We start from the raw sequence: 20,188 nt of genomic DNA, 5'->3' as shown, positions 1-20,188 counted from the left end.
TCCGGCAGTTGGCCTACGGCACCACGACAGACATGTTCGATGAGTACCTTCACGTCGGGGAGACAACTGGCCGCGAGTGCCTGAAGAGATTTTGTTGGGGAGTTGTGGAGGTTTACAGCGACACATATTTGCCAAAGCCGACTGTTGTGGATTGCCAGGGCCTGATGAAGATGCACGAGACGGCGCACGGATTTCCTGGGATGCTATGGAGCATCGACTGTATGCACTGGGAATGGAATAATTGTCCGACGGCGTGGAGAGGCCAATTTACTAGTGGATACAAGGGCAGCCACCCGACGATGATCCTCGAAGTCGTCGCTGACCATCGGCTCTGGATCTGGCATGCTTACTTCGGTGTAGCGTGGTCGAACAACGACGTCAACGTTCTCAACCCATCCACTCTCTTCACCGAGCAATGCAATGGCAACGACCCGACAATCGAGTTCACTCCCTACAGGCGCCAATATCACATGAGGTACTACTTGGCCGATGGCATATACCCAAGGTGGCCTGTTTTTCTGAAGACGATCAGCTGCCCAATGGGTGAGAAGAGAATTTTATTTGCGCAAAAGCAGGAGGGGGCGCCGAAGGATATTGAGCGGGCATTTGGTGTGCTCCAATCAAGGTGGGCAATAGTGAAAATGGTCGGCACGTCTCTGGTTCAAGGAAGTCATCGCCGATGTCATGTATGCATGCATAATCTTGCACAACATGATAGTCAAACACGAAGGTGGAAGCGTCACCGATTGGGCCGATGATGAAGGTGAATCTAGCTCTAGCACGGTGACCGCGCTCCACGCTCGAGGATTACCGACGGGCTTCACTGAGGTTCTATCTAGACAGGCTTCAATGCGCAACCAACAAGACCATGCTCAGCTCATGAACGACATGGTTGAAGAAGTTTGGGACCGTAACCGCCATCGTTGAGAATGCATATTTTTTTAATTCTTATTGTAATGTATTAATTTTAAATGAAATGAAGGTTTTTTTTCCAATTTTTGTAGTTATTTAAATATTCAAATAAAGAAAATGCTTACGACGGCCTTTAGGGCGGCTTATAGGGCGCCCCACTGCAGGTGGAAGGATAGGAGGATAAAATGATGATGTGGCGGTGCATAGGGTGCCTTATAAGGCGTCCTATAGGGCGCCCCATTGCTAATGCCCTATAAATAAATTATCTTATTTTATTTATTAATAATAAAAGTTATATATATTTCTTATAAATAAAATATACACATCTACTTGCTTAACAAAATCAACATTGAAATAAAATATATTTAGCACAAATTAAAAATAGAAAGTCGATATAAGAAAAAGTACTCCCCGTCTTTAATAATTTGTCACCATATGACCCGACACGAGTTTTAAAAATGTAATAGAAAGTGGATTGTAAAATTTAGTGGCACTTTGGTCCTACTTTTATATATTAGTTTTATACTAATAAAATGCGAGTGAGAATGAGTTAGTAGCATGTGAGGTCTACTACATTTTTCAAAAGTGAAAGGTGACAATTTTTTTTGGGGACATACGAAAATGGAATTAAGTGACAAATTTTCAGGAACGGAGGGAGTATCAAATTTGTAAAAATAATAATATAATTAATTTTTAAAGATTTATGATATACAAAAAATTTGTATTTAACTTTTTTTAGCTTGGAACAATTATAAACTTTTCATCCATCTTTTGCATAAGTTTTTCTTATAAAAAAAAGGAAATAAATGTAGAGAAATGATTTGAATGAACTCTGAGATTCATAAAATATGAAAAATAATTAAAAATATTATTTTTGTGCAGCCCAGCTCCCCCCTCCCAGGACCGGGGGAGGAGGGGGTTGACCCACTTAACCCAAACGGGCTATCCAATTTCTAATCGTGTTTCAGCCATAACTCTCTAATTTTAACGGGCTAAATCGGCAGCCCATCAAATTTAGGTTGAACTGACATCTCTATCAATTTGTCATACTCCGGTCGGCCACGATATGTTTCTAAAATAGCCTAAAAACTAAATTCTATTTTTACACTCCAAAAATAGGAGAACAATATAAAAAGCTCTCTTTTTAGTTTTTTACACTCCAAACCACTTAACTTAGCCAGGTCCAATTTAATTAATTAGTTAAACCTTGATCTTTTCTGAATTTGCTCCTCAAATTTGAGAATCTAAATTTCGGAGAAGGTCTTTTTTTTCAAACCTTGATAGTTTCCTAAATTTTCTCCTCAAATTGGAGAAATCTAATTGAAAACTTCAATTCCCTAAACCACCACGTTTAAAGCCGGAAATAAAAACGAAAGGAATGTAAAAGGAGAACAGAAAAAATATATTAAAATAAAATAATGATGTTGCCGACTACAAGTACAGAGAAAATGAAATAATAGAGAAAAGGTATCCTAGAAGTTAGAATGGTGCAAAATGCAGAGCCAAGCAGTAATGGACAAAAAATGTGATTAGTAAATTAGGGGATTACATTTTTGACATCCAAACATTGTTGGGACTTGTGGGATCACTCACGCATTGCAAATTTGATGGTCCATTTCTCTCTTTAACTATATTATTCTTGAATCATGTTCGAATCACACTAATAATTTAAACATTGTTCCTTGACTAAGAATTAGTTCAAATCTCTTGAATTAACAAACAATTTGGTTGGCTTTAATTTAATATTTCAACTACTACAAATTAAAGAGCGTTCTTTCAAAATTTTAATGCAATGACATGATACACACTATTCTCCGGCCAATATTAATTAACGTATTAAGAAATAAGAAAGGTAATGAAAAGTGGGAGAAAAATGTTAGTGGAATTTGAGTGTTACTGTTATATACGGTTATAATAAAATGTGAGTGAAATGATAGTGAAATGTGGAGTCTATTACCAAAAATATTTTGAAGTAGTAAATACAATTAATTGTGGACAAATGACAAAAAGAAAAGTTATGCCAATTAATAAAGGGGGTTCGGTTTGGAAGATTGTATATCAGGATTAATTATGTGGTGTATTTAGTTCATGAGATTGAATCCCACAACTCAATCCTAGATGTATATTCATGTGATAATTAATCATAGCCAACTATTTCTTATTAAAATAATCTCGCAACTTAATCTTATATTATATCTTAATACTCCCCCCGTCCCAAGATATTAGCTCGCTTCTTTTTCGCACAAGTTTTGGAAAAATAATATAAAATAGTTAGAGTGGAGAGAGGGTAAAGTAAGAGAGAGAATTAAGTAGAGGAGTCTCCTCTACTTAATTCTCTCTCTTATTTTACCCTCTCTCCACTCTAACTATTTTATATTATTTTTCCAAAACTCGTGCGAAAAAGAAGCGAGTCAAATATCTTGGGACGGAGGGAGCACTATTTTATCAACGAAATCGAACACCACCACAGAGATTAAGATTTAACATGCATAAACCATATTCAATTTCGGGCGTTTCTTTCAAAATTTTAATGCAATGAGTCAATGACATGATAAAAACTAAAATTTAACCTACAATAACAAATTCAAATTGACGTATTGATCTGCCCATAGTTTCTAGTACACGCATATATACATATTGTGACTATAAAAACAATATGTGCTGATTTTGTATATTTGAAAGTACAGCCCCATTCTTGTTGTCTTTTTGTTTTCCTGTTGGATGTGGTTTGTTTAGGACTTAAGTCAATTCTCACATGAATAATTGCGCAGATAAAGTTACAAGTGCTCGAAGTTCAAAGATTTTAATAATGAACGGATTAATATGTGATTAGTTTTACCGCTCAAAAAACATCTGTCATACATTTTTTAGGATATTAGCATAAATTAACATTCTCTCTGTCTTGCTTAAAATGAGGCGTTTTTTAATTAAAAAAAATTATATTTATTGGCCATAAATAACTTTTTAAAGATATAAAAATAGAGAGTAATTATTTTTATTCAAAAATTTTGTTAAATAATCATAATTTAAGATGTAAAAGAAAGTGTTCCAAAGCTAAGAGACAAATTATCTTAATATTTTACTTTTATATGATATTTCCATTTGTATCCCCTAATTTTTGTTGAGATATTAAGAATTAAGATGCTTAGCGATGGAGTTAAAATTAGAAACACAAATTAACGTTCGTAATAGCATAAAAAATGCCCTCGGTTGTTCTTTTTTTTTTGGTAGGAGAGTAAGTGTGTTGCTTTTTTCTAAAAGTGACTCGATATATGAATTGTTTATGGTGGAACATGGCGAGTATGAAATAAGTTTTGGAAATGAAAGTTTACAAATTTTGATACATTTTGGGAGAGGTTGAGAAATTGATAAAAAAAAGTGAGAAAATTTCCGCAAATAGTATAGTGGAGTATAATTTATGAGCAGATTTGTGATTTTATTTAATAAGTTCCTCCGATCTAAATTTTGGCCTTAAAATGTTAGATATTATTCAAAATGTAATAAATTTTCAAATGATAACATTCACATTATTGCTATGGTACGTTGGCACTCCAAATGAACTTTAGCATCTAAAACTAAATACAATAGATAGGTCCCCGAAGTACAACATTTGAGCTATGTTTAATTAGGGTTAATTGCATCAAATAACCTTAGAAAAAATTTTGTGTGGGTTCTCTTCTTGATCACGAGTTCTAAAAATGAGTTTTATTCTTGTACGATAAATTATTTTGTTAAAATTTATAATAAAAAATAATGGTTCTTATGAATTAAATTATTATTTTTAGTGATAGAGTAAGACAAATCACAATAAGGGCCACGACCCCAACATCGTATTCATTTCATACACATGCATGAAATTAAACTTAGTTATATTTGTTGTGTGACACTGTCATTTATTTTTGTTAATACTTTAATGTAATTTTGTTGATGTATTTGTTTTACTATCAGTTCTCAATGTACTTTGTTCGCCTATTTTTGGCTTGAGCATTTTCATTTATAAAAAAATGTTTAGTTACACCATTAATAGTGATGACACTACTCGTCTAACCCTTATTTCCCCATTGAATAGTTCATTAGAACTAGTACAAGAATTGATGCCCTGAGTACCTAAATCTTTTCCAAGATCCAACACATGTAATTAGTCTTACTCTTGCATGTCTTATAATCAGAAATGGCAAGCTATAGTATCTATTCCTCCAAAACTATTGGCGGATCCACTAGCTTAATTGGTTAGGGTGGTCATGACTATTTTTTCGGTCTTTGGGGCTACGTCGATGGCAAATAGAAGAGATAGACATGATAATTTTACGTCCAGGTAAGGGGAAATTAGTCGCAACTGCAAAAACACACACAAACAAATTTCCATAGAAATTGCACCCCGTTTCTAGAAACTGAAATAGCAAGTCGGTAGCCCTAAAAATTTTCAGAAACAATTCTATTACTTAATGGACAAAAAAAGGAACTAACAAAAAAATGACAATCAAGTTCGTGACCAATATTAAGGTACTATTATTACTTTGTTTATGAGTTATTTTATTTATTTTCTGGTAAAAATCAGCATACTATATTACAACCTCACCTTTTAATATGAATATGTTGAATCTTGAATTCCCTCCATGAAGACAAACCCTAGAAACAAATATGAATATGGGGTTTAAATATGTATAAAACGATGCATGCGTTTCTTGGGTTACTTTCTTATCTTCGGCTAACTTTCTCGGATAAATTGAAATACAATTAAGATCGAAATTTTATGAAATTCATTAAAGAACCCTAAACCGGTCGGCCTAAGACAGGAAGCACTGAGATATCATAAAAGCCAATTTGGTCTCCTTTTTGTTGGTCGTGTGTTCTCTCTCTCAAATCTCTATTAATTGGTGGCTTTTTATGTCCTCTAGTTTATGTCTCAATAACCTCAAAAGGAGGGGTTTAAAATAAATCAATAAATAAAGATATATTTTTTCATCCCAACAAGATTTTTACTTTTGACTGAATCTATAGTTGTGTTGGTCAAATAATCTCAGCTTCTATGTCAGATTTTTATTTATTTTTATGGTGATCGCAACCTCTCGCAACTGGATCAAACAATGTGAACTTTTGACCTTCACCGCCGTGCACTCTTATTTATTAACGTTACTCATATTTATCCTCTTTGTCAGTCATCTCATATGCCTTAATAAAAAATCAAGATCGAATAAAAATTCAAGATATATATGAATACTTTTAAAAAAATAATTTATCATATATCTTTCTCATACACCTATATACTTCTTTGTCCTCTAGTATGTGTCCCACTTCAACCCGGCATGATTTTAAGAAATGTTAAAGAAAGTGGGTTTTAAAAGTTAGTGAAATATTCCCTCCATCTGCCATTAAATGTTCCATTTTTCCTTTTTCGTATGTTTGTCAATAAATGTCTCATTTCACTTTTACTACTTTTGGTAAGTGGACCATACATTCCACTAACTTATTCTACTTACATTAGGACCAACATTTCATTAACTTTTTCTATCCACTTTCTTACACAAAGTCAAAACAATTTCTTGAAACCCGAGCAAATCAAGTATAAGACATTTGTTCATGAACGGAAGGAGTAATTAATAAGAAATAAAATAAAATAAAAAATTGAGACACATAATAGACGACAAAAGGGGGTAATACTAACATGTTTACTCAAGCAAGTTAATTCAAAAGGGGGTAATACTAACATGTTTACTCAAGCAAGTTAATTTCCTAACTTATTGTTGTACTAATAATAAATTGCAAGCGTTGGTGGTGAAAAATATTTAATAAAAAATTGGACTAGTCACCACTTTGTCTGCTCGCGGCCCTAAACTTTGAACAGTGGCAGCTTTTGCGCATCTCTTAGTCTTAACACAAAAAACCAGGCAAAAAAACATTGCCCTCAAATCCTCAAACTTCTCCATCTCGTCCCTAAAATCAATACACTAAATAGTCTATTTAAATTAAATTAATGAATCTTGTGGTGCTATAAATAAGTTGAGCCTTGGTCCTTAATTTTGTAAGTAATTGAATTTAGAAAAAAAAAGTATGGATGAGTACTCGACGGGGTTTTGCATTAGAGCGGCGGCGCGCGGGGGCGGAACAGGGAGCAAGTGCGGGCGTTGGAATCCGACAGGGGAACAAGTAAAAGTTCTGACGGAGCTGTTCAAGTCAGGTCTCAGAACTCCCACTACTGATCAGATCCAAAAGATATCTGCAGAGTTGAGCTTTTATGGTAAGATTGAGAGCAAAAATGTTTTTTATTGGTTCCAAAACCACAAGGCTAGAGAGAGACAGAAACGACGCCGTATTTCCGTTGATGACCTTCACACCACCCCTTCTAAACGTAACTCTCTCTCTCTCCCTCCCTCTATCTATCTATATACAAAATTTAGTTGACATACAAATACAAATGTCTTGTTGGCAATTAGTTAACGACTAGCAAATAGTTAGCAACTGATCATATTGATATTGAATATTCTTGTTATTTTGTGCAGAATTTGGTAGTGCGGAGAAAAATGAAGCCGAAAGAGTGATTGAAACGCTTCAACTGTTTCCGGTGAAGTCTCGGCTGTATGCAGACGACTGCAAAGAGAATACATACAACCTTGCTATGGAAATGGATCATCCCACCTTGGATTTGAGATTGAGCTTTGTTTAGTTAGCCATCATTAACTAATTATTCATCTTCTCTTTCTCATGTTTTGATTTCGAGAACTTGATTTTCATGATGGACTTTATCTACATACTCCTATAATTTATTATTAACATTAGATGTAAAATTAATGCACGTAGATCTAAATATTAATGCTTGCTCCTAAGACATTCTCCTCTATTTTATCGCATAGGTATTCTATCATTCTTCATCCTTTGTTGCAAATTATCATCAATATCCACACATATATATATGCTCGACCTTTCTGATGACGGGCCCATGTTTAAAACTTAGTTTGTGATTTATTGAGAACTTAGTTTGCAACATTTTGGAATAAATTAAATATCTTTCAATATAATACTCCTCCCGTTTGAAAATGAATATCTCATACTGAACAAATGCATATTTTGAGAAATTGTTTGACTTGAATATACAAATTGATTAAAAAAGTTAATCAAACGTGAAGTCTATTTTTATAAACTCTTCCAGTCCAACATTAGGACTCTCATTTCTTTTCGGTACGGACTTTTAGAAATGTTAAAAAAATGTGTGGAAAAAAGTTAACAGGACATATGTCTTTATGTCCTACTTGTATAGTACTCCCTCTCCCTCTGTCTCACGTTACTTGCACATATTCTAGTTTGGCTAGTCTCAAACTACATACTCCACTATTTCTATTTTAAATCAAAATTAAGGTATTTAATTGATGTATTAAAATCAATTAATTGTACCTTATTTAGTGATCTCTCATTATATTTAAAATACTAATTTAATAACACTAAAATATCAATCCTAAATTTACGGTCTAAAATAAAATGTGCTAGTAATATGGGACGGAGGAAGTATTAGTTTTAAATGAAATAAGAGTGAAACGTGGGGTCCTATTACATTTATAGTGAAAATGAACTGAAATTCCTATTCATGGAGGATAAAAATGAAAAAAATAGACTTCTAATCGCGGGCGGGAGGAATATTAATTATATAAATGGGAGTACATGTGTTTTAATTAGTTGAAATTGACTAAATTGGGCCTATTAACTTTCGATCCCCGCCCTCCCAAGCAGAAAAGGAAATAGGCCGCATTAATGGGCTCAAGGGAAGTTTCAGCCCAAAGTTCGACAAATTATGTCTGATTAATATCTTTTGAAAATATCTTAACATTTTGCTTTGCTAGAGATAAAACACTACTCCGACCCTAATCAAGATATTTTCTCTCAACTCGGAACTCCGGCGTTTGACTTTGCTCGTCAAACACTTGGAATCGTAGGTCAGTTTTCCGATGCTTTGTAACAATCGATATTCTTAGCTTTTGAATTTTGTGATTTATCGTGTAACAATAGTTCGAACGAGTTCTATTTGTTAATCGCTCGTTCCGTTTGTGATCTTAGATCTGAAATGGAGCATTTATTTTCCATATACGGAATGAACAATTTTCTCTCTAATTTACGGTTCCCTGATCTGTTTGTAGAAATTTGAAGAATCGTTTTAGATAATTATTGTTACCGAGATCGGATTTAGAAGATGGCGGCGTTGACAGACATACTTCCAAAGGCGAAATCTTCGGTTTATAGTAATTATGATCACTCTAACGATCCCTGGTTTAAAAGCCGGTATAGTTTATCTGAGGTGGAGGAGGAATATTTGGCTTTGAAAGCTAAGCCAGTGCCTCCTTATTTGAAACGGGCAGGGTTTAAGCCGTCGAAGCCTGAGGATTTTGGGGAAGTGGAGGGGCGTTCCCTGAAATTCATTATGCGCAGTATCCGCTTGGGATGGGGAGGAGTAAGAGCAAGCCTGGTGCAAAGACTTTGCCTCTCACTGTGGACGAGCGTGGCAATTTGAGATATGATACGATCGTGAGGCAGGATGAGAATGCAAAGAAGATTGTGTATTCGCAGCACTCAGATCTTGCTCCTGTCTTTCCCAAGGATGGAACCAAAGAGGATGACATGGATGTTGATGAGAAGCAGAAGGAGATTGATGAGACAACCCAACAGACCAAGGCTGCTTTGGAGCAGATTGTGAATGTTAGGTTGAGTGCTGCCCAGCCAAAAAATGTTCCTAAAACATCCACGGATTCGAAGTTCATCAAGTATAAGCCGTCTCAGCAGTCGGCAGCTTTTAACTCAGGTGCTAAGGAGAGAATCATTCGCATGGTGGAAATGCCTGTAGACCCTCTAGAGCCTCCAAAGTTCGAGCACAAGAGAGTTCCAAAGGCTTCGGGTTCTCCTCCTGTCCCGGTCATGCATTATCCGCCTCGGCCTGTGACTGTGAAGGACCAGCAGGACTGGAAAATCCCACCTTGCATATCCAACTGGAAGAACCCTAAAGGGTATACAATTCCCCTCGACAAGCGGCTTGCTGCTGATGGCCGATGGCTGCAGGAAGTTCAAATTAATGATAATTTTGCTAAGTTATCTGAGGCTTTATACGATGCAGAACCGAAAGCTAGAGAGACTGTTGCAGTACGGTCTAAGGTTCAAAAGGAGATGATGATGAAGGAAAAGGAGAAGAAAGAGATGGAACTACGGGTGCTTGCACAAAAGGCAAGATCTGAGAGAACTGGTGTGGCTTCTGCAGGTGGAATATCAATGCCTTCTGAGAGGGCTGCTAATGATGGTGATATGAGTGTGGATTATGCGAGGGATAGAGAGGAAAGGGTTAGAGAGGAAAGGGTAAGGGATGGCCCCGAGGAAACGAAAGAAGAGAGAGGATAAGTTGCGAAGGGAAAAAATTCGTGAGGAGTGGCGAAGAGAGAGAGAGAGGGAAAGAAGACTTGAGGCAAAAGATGCTGCCATGGGGAAGAAGAGCAAGATTACCCGGGATAGAGACCGTGATATCAGTGAGAAAGTGGCTCTTGGGATGGCCAACACAAGAGCAAGAGGGGGTGAAGTTATGTATGATCAGAAGCTGTTCAACCAAGAGAAAGGGATGGATTCTGGTTTTGCCACGGATGATGCTTACAACATCTACGACAAGGGCCTATTTACTGCTCAATCTGCTTTGACTACTCTGTACCGGCCTAAGAAAGATGGCGATGATGAGATGTATGGTGGCGCTGATGAGCAGCTGGACAAGATAAAGACTGAGCGCTTCAAGGTTGACAGGGCATTTACGGGTACATCCGAGAGGTCTGATCCAAGAGACAGACCAGTTGAGTTTGGCAAGGAGCAACCTGAAGAAGATCCCTTCGGTCTTGACCAATTCTTGACAGAGGTTAAGACTGGTAAGAAAGCCATAGATAAAATTGGGAGCGGAGGTACCTTGAAGGCGAGTGCTGGATCCATGCGAGATGGCTCAGATGGATCTACCAGATCGCGTATTCAATTCGACAAAGGGGGACGTTGAGGAGGTAGATTACCTTTACGTTTACATTATTAATGTGAATCGTAAGGATTCAAGAAACATATGTTGCTCGGATTTGTTCTTGCAATAATATCCAATAACCCAAACAAGAAATATGACAATAAAAAGATGGAAAAGAAGAAGAAGATGATAAGTGTTATGATTTAGATTCAAGCTCAAGAAAGAAAAACCAAATGACTACTTTCACAAACAAAAACCTAATGGCTCCACCAACTAGCAACACAAGAACTAGCAAGCATACCTTAACAAATAATCTAAGCTCGGCAATAGATTAAATGCAATCACAAGGGATTTTGGATAAATCTTCAATGATGAAGATGGGTGCTCACAATGGAGTCTTTGTTCTTCAATAATGTTCAAAGTCTCTTCACAAAAACCCTAGACATGGGTATTTAACAAGAGGAAAAAAGTGCTAAATAAAAGACACAAAAAGAGTCCAAAAACACAAATCGCGCAAAAGGCCCGGTCGGGCGTTTTTCCTCATGCAAAACGCCCGGTCGGGCGAACTCTCAGGAGTTCGCGACCAAAAACTGTCAAAACGCCCGGTCGGGCGTTTTCCCCTTGCAAAATCGTCCGCCCGCGCGTTTCGTTTTGCATTGCACGGCTTTCTTAAAACGACCATAGCTTCCTCATCCGGGATCTGATTGAGGAGTGCAAGATACTCACGCGAAGCTATTTCGACGATGAAGACAATGGTAGCCTTAGGAGAGGATTTGGACTTTATCTTCAAAGGCAAATTCTGGTTTGAATCAGACCTCCAAATCCGGATTGGCTCCTTGCCATGTTTCCACCTTCTTCTCGGACCCCAATCAACCCATGGTCTTCGATGTCGTTGTATCCTATGATTGTGAATACCCGGATTCACATCACTTATGCCCGAGCTTCTTCTGATTACTCAGCTCTATTCTCTTAGAATTCGGAATGCTAAAGCTATGCCATGTTGTTCTACTACTGTTTTATGCATGATGGGATATTGTAGCTTTGTTGAACTTAAATATTTGTATTTTGTTATGATTGGTTCTATATGATCAATTGGCTTGGAGAATATTTCCAACTTAGATTTACTCTTTCCAGTCTTAATGGGATTAGGAACATCAGTGCATAATGGAAATATGGCGTTTGTGCGAGGGTTCTTGGATAGAAGTTGGATTGTAGTCTTTTAGCAAGAGTCATTTTTTTTACACTCTTTTGAAAAAAATAATATTAATAAATACTTAAAGGGAAGAGAGAGTAAAGTAATAGAGAGAATAATACATATGAATGTATTTTCGTTCGTATTCTCTCTCTTACTTTACACACACTCCACTTTAACTATTTATTAGTATAATTTTTTCAAAATGAATGCAAAAAAAAGTGACTAAAGTAACGTATTGACAGAGGGAGTAGTAATATGGAGTACTTGTATATTCTATGATTGTGAGTTTTATTTTACATGTTATTTTTAAAGTCGGAATTTGTGAAAGCATTGTCCATATATCATTTCACTGATCACTACATTGTTTACATGTAATTATTTACTAAACCAGCATGGTTAGGTTTTGCTCTTTTGCTTTTATGGTTTGGGCTAATAGGAAGAAAATGCAAACTAGGAGTACCATGTTAATTCGGTTGTTTACCTCTAACTTTCACTGTGGTAAAAAAAATACATAAACTTTTAGCTTGTTTCCAAATTGCATCGAAGTTGGCATGCCGAAATGTCAAACTATGTATTTCATATGAGTGGTATGGCGAAATGTTCTGTAGATGATAAATACTCTCAGCGATTAGATTGTTTAACTGCAATGCTAAGTCGCACATAACTTTTTGTTTATTATGAATGGGAACGATTAGATTGTTTAACTGCAGTGCTTAGTCACACAACTTTTTGTTTATTACGAATGTGAAATGAAAAAAGGTATATTATTAATTTACCTTTTCATAAAATGAAATATATTCTTACAAAAAGTGACATATTCTAATGGAAAATATATATAGAAAGGTAAATTGCCCGTAAAGTCATAAACTTTCAAAATAATTTGATTTTTTCTTGAATTTTAAATATTGCATGAAAAGTCATAGCAAATTTTACCAGATTGTGTAAATTTCCCACCGACCCAACCTGATAGATTTCCGACACAATCTTATCCTACGCGCCTGACTTGGTGAATAACAAATTTGGGGTTCAATTTGAATTGTGGAATTAATGTTACTTTTATGCTGAATTCAATTTGGTGAATTCAATTTGTGGAATTCGATTTGTATATTTTCATTTGTGCTACTTGCATCTTTGTGATAAGTCCAGGGTCAGATATTGCAACGATAGAAGAGAAACAATCAGGATTAGTGGAGTTTTGCCAAGTCACGCCTCCGGCGCGCCACTTAGGATAAGTTTGTGTCGAAAATCTATCAGGTCGAGTTGGATGAGAAATTTTCACAGTCCGGTAAAGTTCATGACTTTTCATGCAATATTTAAAGTTCAAAGGAAAAACCAAACTATTTTGAAAGTTCACGACTTTATAGGCAGCCCTTTTGTTGAAATAAAATAATAGTACAAATGCATTTAAAAATATAAAGTGTAATACCTTCTCAAATACTCCCCCCTTGGAGAATGATTTTTTATGAAAAGAAGGCAAATATGTTACTTATAAGATTTTACCTCTCCATTGATAGAGATAGGTAAATATATCTCTTCAAAATGGAAAAAAAGATTAATACATTCTCAAATATCTTTCCTTTTGAAAAATATTTTTTTATAAAAAAATAAATAAATATAATAGTTATATGATTATACCTCTTCGTTTACCTCTCGCTTTAAGATGCTGTTGCGATTGCTAAATAAAAAGCCGACCATTTTTAGAGTGTCCACAATGGGGGAGCTGAGGCTAGCGGCTCGGTGCGCGGCCCCCCATTGCAGAGAGCCGAGAGGCGGGGCGCAGGGCCGAGAGCCGAGGGCGAGCCGGGGCCTTCACGCGGCTGAGCCGTGTGAGCCGCGGCCCTCCACTGCAGCGGGCCGCCATTCGCGGCTGGGCCGTGGAATTTAATTTTTTTTTTTAAATTTCGAAAATTATTTATAAAATACTACACTTCCATTCCTTTTTTCCAACTCCATTTTACTTCCATTTTCCTCCAATCTTTCCAATATTTCCTTCCAATTTCGATTCAACCTTGCAACTACGTATTCCGACGATGAACAACATGGGGTACTATTTGGCCGATTGCCAACGGCACTCAGTACAACATGGGGTACTATTTGGCCGATGGGATATACCCTCGTTGGCCTGTGTTTGTGAAGACGATCCGACAACCTGTTTGGCCGAAGCAAACCTACTTCGCGAAAAAACAAGAGGGTGCTAGGAAGGATGTTGAGCGAGCTTTTGGTGTACTCCAAGCGCGATGGGCCATTATACAGTGCCCGACTCGACAATGGCACAAAAATGATGTCGCAGACATCATGACTGCATGTATCATATTGCACAATATGATAATAGATGACGAAGGAGTTGCTGCAGAGCGATGGACACCGGAAGATGGTGCTAGTTCGAGCTCGGGTATTGCCATGGAGCCCCTGCAGATGGGTGTACCACGTAGTAATGAATACTTGATCCAGCGGTACACCGATATGCGGAGCCAAATATCGCATACATCACTGCAGGCTGATATGGTTGAAGAGGTCTGGAACCGTAGAAGGGGCGCCGCAGAGTGATATGGGTTTTCGGGTTGTTGTTTTTAAATTAGAAAACTTTTGTTGTATAATTTTCCTATTTTAATATAATACAACAGTTCTTGTTACATTTTGGTTTTAGGTTGTGAATTTTTTATTTACAATCCAAATTATTTTATTTTAATTAAATTTATAAATATCATAAATTTAAAGTCTAATAAAATTTAATATAGTTACATTAAAAATAATATTAAAAAAAGAAAATAAATTAATTTTTTTTATAGAGGGCCACGTTTGGTGGCTCTTGTTAATTTTGTTACTTTATCATTGCGGAGGGCCATATGAGAGCCACGAATGGTGGCCGGGCCACATTTGGTAGCCTTCAAGGGCCATCATTGTGGACACTCTTACAATATTTGATGTAAGCATTATAGCTTTGACCAAACCTTATTTCTGAAGGAGGAATAAAATGGGGCCCATGTGACCTTTTGTTTCTGGAGGAGGTCAAACTAAGAGCCACGTACACAATGCTAGAAAGCTTGAGAAAATTAAGACTTAATCAATATCATTTTAGAAGTAGTCACTGGAAACTGGTTTATTAGATATAGCTGAATTTCTATCCAAGCAAAATCAAGATTTTAATAAGCTGCGAACACAATCGACCTAATTTCTCTCTCTCTACAATTTTTGGATAAATACAATAGAGATTAGTCGAAGGTGGGAGGGAGGAGAGAGAGAAAGGAGAGGGGTGTGGTGGGAAGTGATGTGGCGAGTGAAGTGGAAGATATAAATTAAGATGTCTATTATTCATTATTATATAATTATTTATTTAGAATTAAGTTATTAGATTATTTTAATAAGAGTTAGTGACTATTACCTATTATAATATAATTATCTATCCAGAATTAGTTGTGAGATTCAATTTCATGAACCAAACATAATAAATACTCCATTCGTCCCACTGTAGTATAGACGTTTTGTTTTGAACACTCGTTTTAAAAAAATGATAATAAATAGTTTAAGCAGAGATAGAGTAAAGTAAGAGATACATTAATTTAGATAAGACTTTGCAATACATTAATATATTTCTTATTTTACTATCTCTCCACCTGAAGTATTTATTATAATTTTTTCAAATACGAGTGTTCAAAACGAAATGCCTCTACTATACTATAGTGGGATGGAGGGAGGGAGTACTAATGACGGAGTAATTTTTCAAACTAAATAGACACTGAGGGTTATCTCATATTTGTAGTTACCTAAGGTCTAAATAGACACTGAGGGTTATCTCATATTTGTAGTTACCTAAGGTCTAATATAAGATATATTATATGTTATGTAGATTATAACTATGATCGAAAACCAAGAAATTGGCACAATCTTGTAATTGTTTATGATGTTAATAAGCAATACTGAAGTTAACAGAAAAAAAATATAAGACACTTAATGGCTATTATTTATTCCATCCGTCACAATTTAAATGTGGAAAATTTTCTTGTTCAATTTGAGAATTTATTTGATGTTATTTTGTAAATTAAATTAAGAGAGAATAAAATAGGATTGAGAAAAAATAGAAAGAGTGATGTTTCTATTTTAAGAAACGCTGTAATTTCGAATGGACATAAAAAAATGTATTATCATTTACAGTGGAATAGAATGATCGTATTTTATAATTCATCAATTTCTTTTATTTTTGACAAAACATACTGTCACCAAATTTACATTCTAATTTCCACTTATCATTTTTTTAACACGCCTATATCCGATCATAAGGCAATTTAATGGGACATAATAAGAATTCGTGTTCCTCATATCTAAAGTATTATTATTAATTTCTTATGTTTTCATAATAAGAATTCATTTTCCTCATATCTATTCTAAATCACTTCACATCACAACTACAATTCCTCAACATCACCACTCTTCTTAATTTAAAACTCTTAAAAAAAATACTCCATTACTATAATAAGTACATCACATTAATTAAGCCACGAATATTAATTGCTAGTATCTGCTTACGTGAATAAGGGTCTTGTTTTTCCACTTTTATCTGTTTATGAATAGAAGTCTAGGTTCATATAGATTTCACAGACATATTTTACTCATATTTATTCAAAATTAATATATACAAGTGGTATTCATATTCCACTAACTATTTTTCAGCCACTTTTTTTAACAAGTAACAAGTTTTAAAACTCGTACCGCCAATGAAACTCCGAACAGGAAGTAACATTTAACAAACAGTCACATATTGCATGAACTCCGGGTCGGACTCAAGACCCGCCATCGTCTCCGGCGCCAAAATAACCTCCAAATCAACCGACCCGCCCCCTTCCCGACCCGGAAACGCCGATATCTTCCCATCGAACTTATTATTCCTTCCGCTCCGCACTGCCACCGGCCTCCCCCACCCGAAATCGTTGTCGTACATCGGAAACCTCGGCGAGCTCCCCATCATCACCATCGCGCCCCCGGGGTTCCCCAACGGAAAACACCGCGGCTCCCGCTCCCAATCCTCCACGCACTTCCGCACCTCCGCCCCGCCGTACGCCGCCAGGGTTTCGTTCAGCTGCTCCGCGCACCAACGCATGTCTCTCCCCACCACCTCTCCGGCTAATGCCGACGTCGGAACGCTCTGGATCGCGTTCCCGAAGTAGAGCGGCTCCAATTTCTTCTCCAGCCGGTGGCGGCAGTTCACCGCCATCCGAAACGTCGTCGTTTTTCCCGCGGGAAGATCTCGCGCGCGCGTGATCCCACGCCACAGCAGCGCGCACAGCGATTGGAACGACGAGATCTCCACCGTCGGATTAGCAGCATTTAACGGCGTTAAGTGCTTCTGTTTACTAACGCGCGTGTCGTTTGCGTGCTTGCCCATCACCTCCGCCACGTTAACGTTACCGTCAGTGTTATTCAATCTTGATTTAAGCTTCAAAATCGATTCTCTGCTGAAGCGGAAAATCCCCTCCCTGATGGGAGCTTCGGCGGAGAAAGAAGCAGCAGGGCCGCCCTCCGGCATCCGGAGAACCGCAGAGGATATCAAAATCGAGTCGCGGCTGAAATCCGGGGACCTCGAAATCGTCTCCACGCCTCTGGTGAACTCGGCGAAGGTGTTGAAGAAATTCCAAAACGAGGTGCCGTCGGCGACGGCGTGATTGACGGAGCAGCCGATGAAGACGCCGTCAGCGAGCTCCGTCACCTGGACGGCTAAAATGGGACGGAAATGGCCGGTGTGACTGACGGCGTGATCGAGGGCGAAGCAGCTTTTAACAGCCGCGGGCACGTCAGCGTTGATGGGGCCAAGGAGATCGGTGAGGTGGAGGTGGGACCCGTTGACGTGGATGAACTCGACGCCTGCGTCGTTGCAGTGTATGTAGACGTGGCCGCTGGCGTCGGTGGTGAGGCGGCCAGCTAGCGGCGGGAAATGAGTTAGCGACTTTGAGAGGCTGCGTTTTAGGATAGAGAGGAGGTCGGAGATTGGCAACGGCGGCTTTTCGAACAAGCCGCCTTTTTGAATGTAGTGGCACGACAGCATTGGGAGATCGGAAACTGAGAGCTTTAGCTCTCTTAGGCTTGATTTATGATCGGGAGAAACTAGGCATTTCGACACAATTGGGAAGGACTGGGAAACCATTTTCTTCGGTTTGTATGTATTGAGAATTGAGGGAGTTGGAGTGAGAGGGAATGAAATAGGAAGAGGGGTATTTATAGGCCTTGGATTTGGCCTTTGGACTCAATATTTCACGTGTTTCGAATTGTACTTGAAACTGTCATTTATTGTCATGTTTATTGTTACCAAATAAGGAATAGAGTCGACAAACAAAAATGTAGACAGATAAATTCAACCGACATACAAAAATAGGAACATTAAATAATCGGCATACAAAAATGGAATCGACATACAAAAAAGAAAAATATACTTCCTTAACTGTATTGAATCTTGATCAAGGTATTGAATAAATCAAAAGCACGGCTCAACGGCTAGGCTAGATGGCTAGTTTTAACTAGCAATGTCAAGTTAGTATACTTGGGTTGTATGTTAATCAACGTGGACTAATAAGATTGTAATTTTATGAGATTAGAAATTTATTTCTAATCCTAAACGTTTAATATTTGGGTAACTCAGTTGACTGATAAAATCTATATAGTTAAATTAACCTATGTATTTTTCATTCTTAAGAATTTTATATTTATTAAAATATAAACATATACAAATATAAAAAATGCTTCATCATATGACAAACATAAACACATATTACAAATTTACAAAATTCTAAAAACATGACATTGGATAACATAAAGAAATGAGATTATTTTTCGTAGACGGATGAATTACATCTTAAATTATTGAATGATTTAACCTATACCAATAGGTTATGGTGAATATTGACAAGTTAAAAAATAATTAAAGATTTGTAAAATAAAATAAAATAAAATATAAGCATGTTTTGATGATATATTTTAATTTTTAAGATTTAGAATAACTTTTTTAGTTAAATTAATTTTTTTCATTCATCTATTGTATTAATAAAAAATAATGAATATATATATATATATATATATATATATATATATATATATATATAATTAGAGAGTTAGTTTTATTTTATTTTTGTTTAGTTATTTATTTTATTAAAGCTATCATTAAAGTATTATTTTAATTGCAAATGAAGAAGAAAAATATGCAATAATTGCGTCTTGGCCAACCCATTGGGTCAGCCCTACTCAGAATGCAGGCGGCTAACCGGGTTAAAAGTTTATTTGGGTTAAAAATTGTATAAGTACTCCCTTTGTTTCATGTTAATTGAGACTTTATTTTATTTTAAGAAGTTTCAAGATAATTGAGTTATTTCTATTTAGCAAAAAGTAATCTACTCTCTTACTTTATTCTCTCTCCATCTATTTTACTTTATTCTCTTTTATTTTATTCACTATCTACTTAACATACTATTTTTAATATTCATGCTGAAAAAAAGCGCTTCTGCCCTCTGTTAACAACGAACGGATGGAGTATTATAAACTACTGCCTCTGTCTTATAATAGATGTCACACTTTTCTTTTTAGTTTGTCCCACAAAAGATGTCACATTTCTTCTTTTGGAAAAAGTTCCCTCTCACATCAATTATAAAATTATATTTTCTCTCACCACTTAACACATAAAATAACATCTCCTAAAATCCCGTATCATCTTTCAAGTGTGACACCTACTATGGGACGGAGGGAGTACTTAAATACGTCCACATATTTCCGACCTCGTTGGCATTCATAGTTTAAACAAATAAATGATGGTTTAGAGTTATATAGGGTGTTTGATGGAATAGTATTGATTTATTCATGTTTTCAGTTGGATTGATTTGAGGCTTAATTTTGAGACAGTGACATGTCAGGTTATTTTTGGCTTATAAATTTTTTTACTTTCCAATACAGAAAAATCAATCCAAAATAGAACTTGCTAATTCAGTACAAATTAGTCCCAAATTAATTAAAATATTGAAGACTCGTCATTATTTATCATAAATCTGAAAGAAAATGACACCATATATTCAGTATAAAGCGATGACTAATAACTTAAAATATGTACTTACATGATATGCATAATTAATTATTTAAAAACTTCG

At 36.3% G+C, this 20,188-nt stretch overlaps 2 protein-coding genes and 1 pseudogene across 2 annotated transcripts; 2 read left to right on the top strand and 1 right to left on the bottom strand.

Annotated features, from left to right (window-relative positions):
* The first annotated feature begins 6,963 nt into the window (after positions 1–6,963).
* LOC121805377 (WUSCHEL-related homeobox 7-like) lies at positions 6,964–7,576 on the top strand. Its single transcript, XM_042205199.1, has 2 exons — positions 6,964–7,261; positions 7,413–7,576. Exons 1-2 carry the CDS (start codon positions 6,964–6,966, stop codon positions 7,574–7,576), a joined length of 462 nt encoding a protein of 153 aa, XP_042061133.1.
* Positions 7,577–8,746: 1,170 nt separating this feature from the next.
* Positions 8,747–11,079, top strand: LOC121744117 (annotated as a pseudogene).
* Positions 11,080–16,583: 5,504 nt separating this feature from the next.
* Positions 16,584–18,229, bottom strand: LOC121797173 (uncharacterized acetyltransferase At3g50280-like). Its single transcript, XM_042195917.1, has one exon. It carries the CDS (start codon positions 18,202–18,204, stop codon positions 16,807–16,809), a length of 1,398 nt encoding a protein of 465 aa, XP_042051851.1. The 5' UTR covers positions 18,205–18,229; the 3' UTR covers positions 16,584–16,806.
* Positions 18,230–20,188: the final 1,959 nt, after the last annotated feature.

This window comes from Salvia splendens, chromosome 1 (genome assembly GCF_004379255.2).
Source record: "Salvia splendens isolate huo1 chromosome 1, SspV2, whole genome shotgun sequence".
NCBI classification, from domain to species: Eukaryota; Viridiplantae; Streptophyta; class Magnoliopsida; order Lamiales; family Lamiaceae; genus Salvia; species Salvia splendens.
Note: the sequence above shows the minus strand (reverse complement) of the source record. Positions and strands in the feature narration are given on the sequence as shown.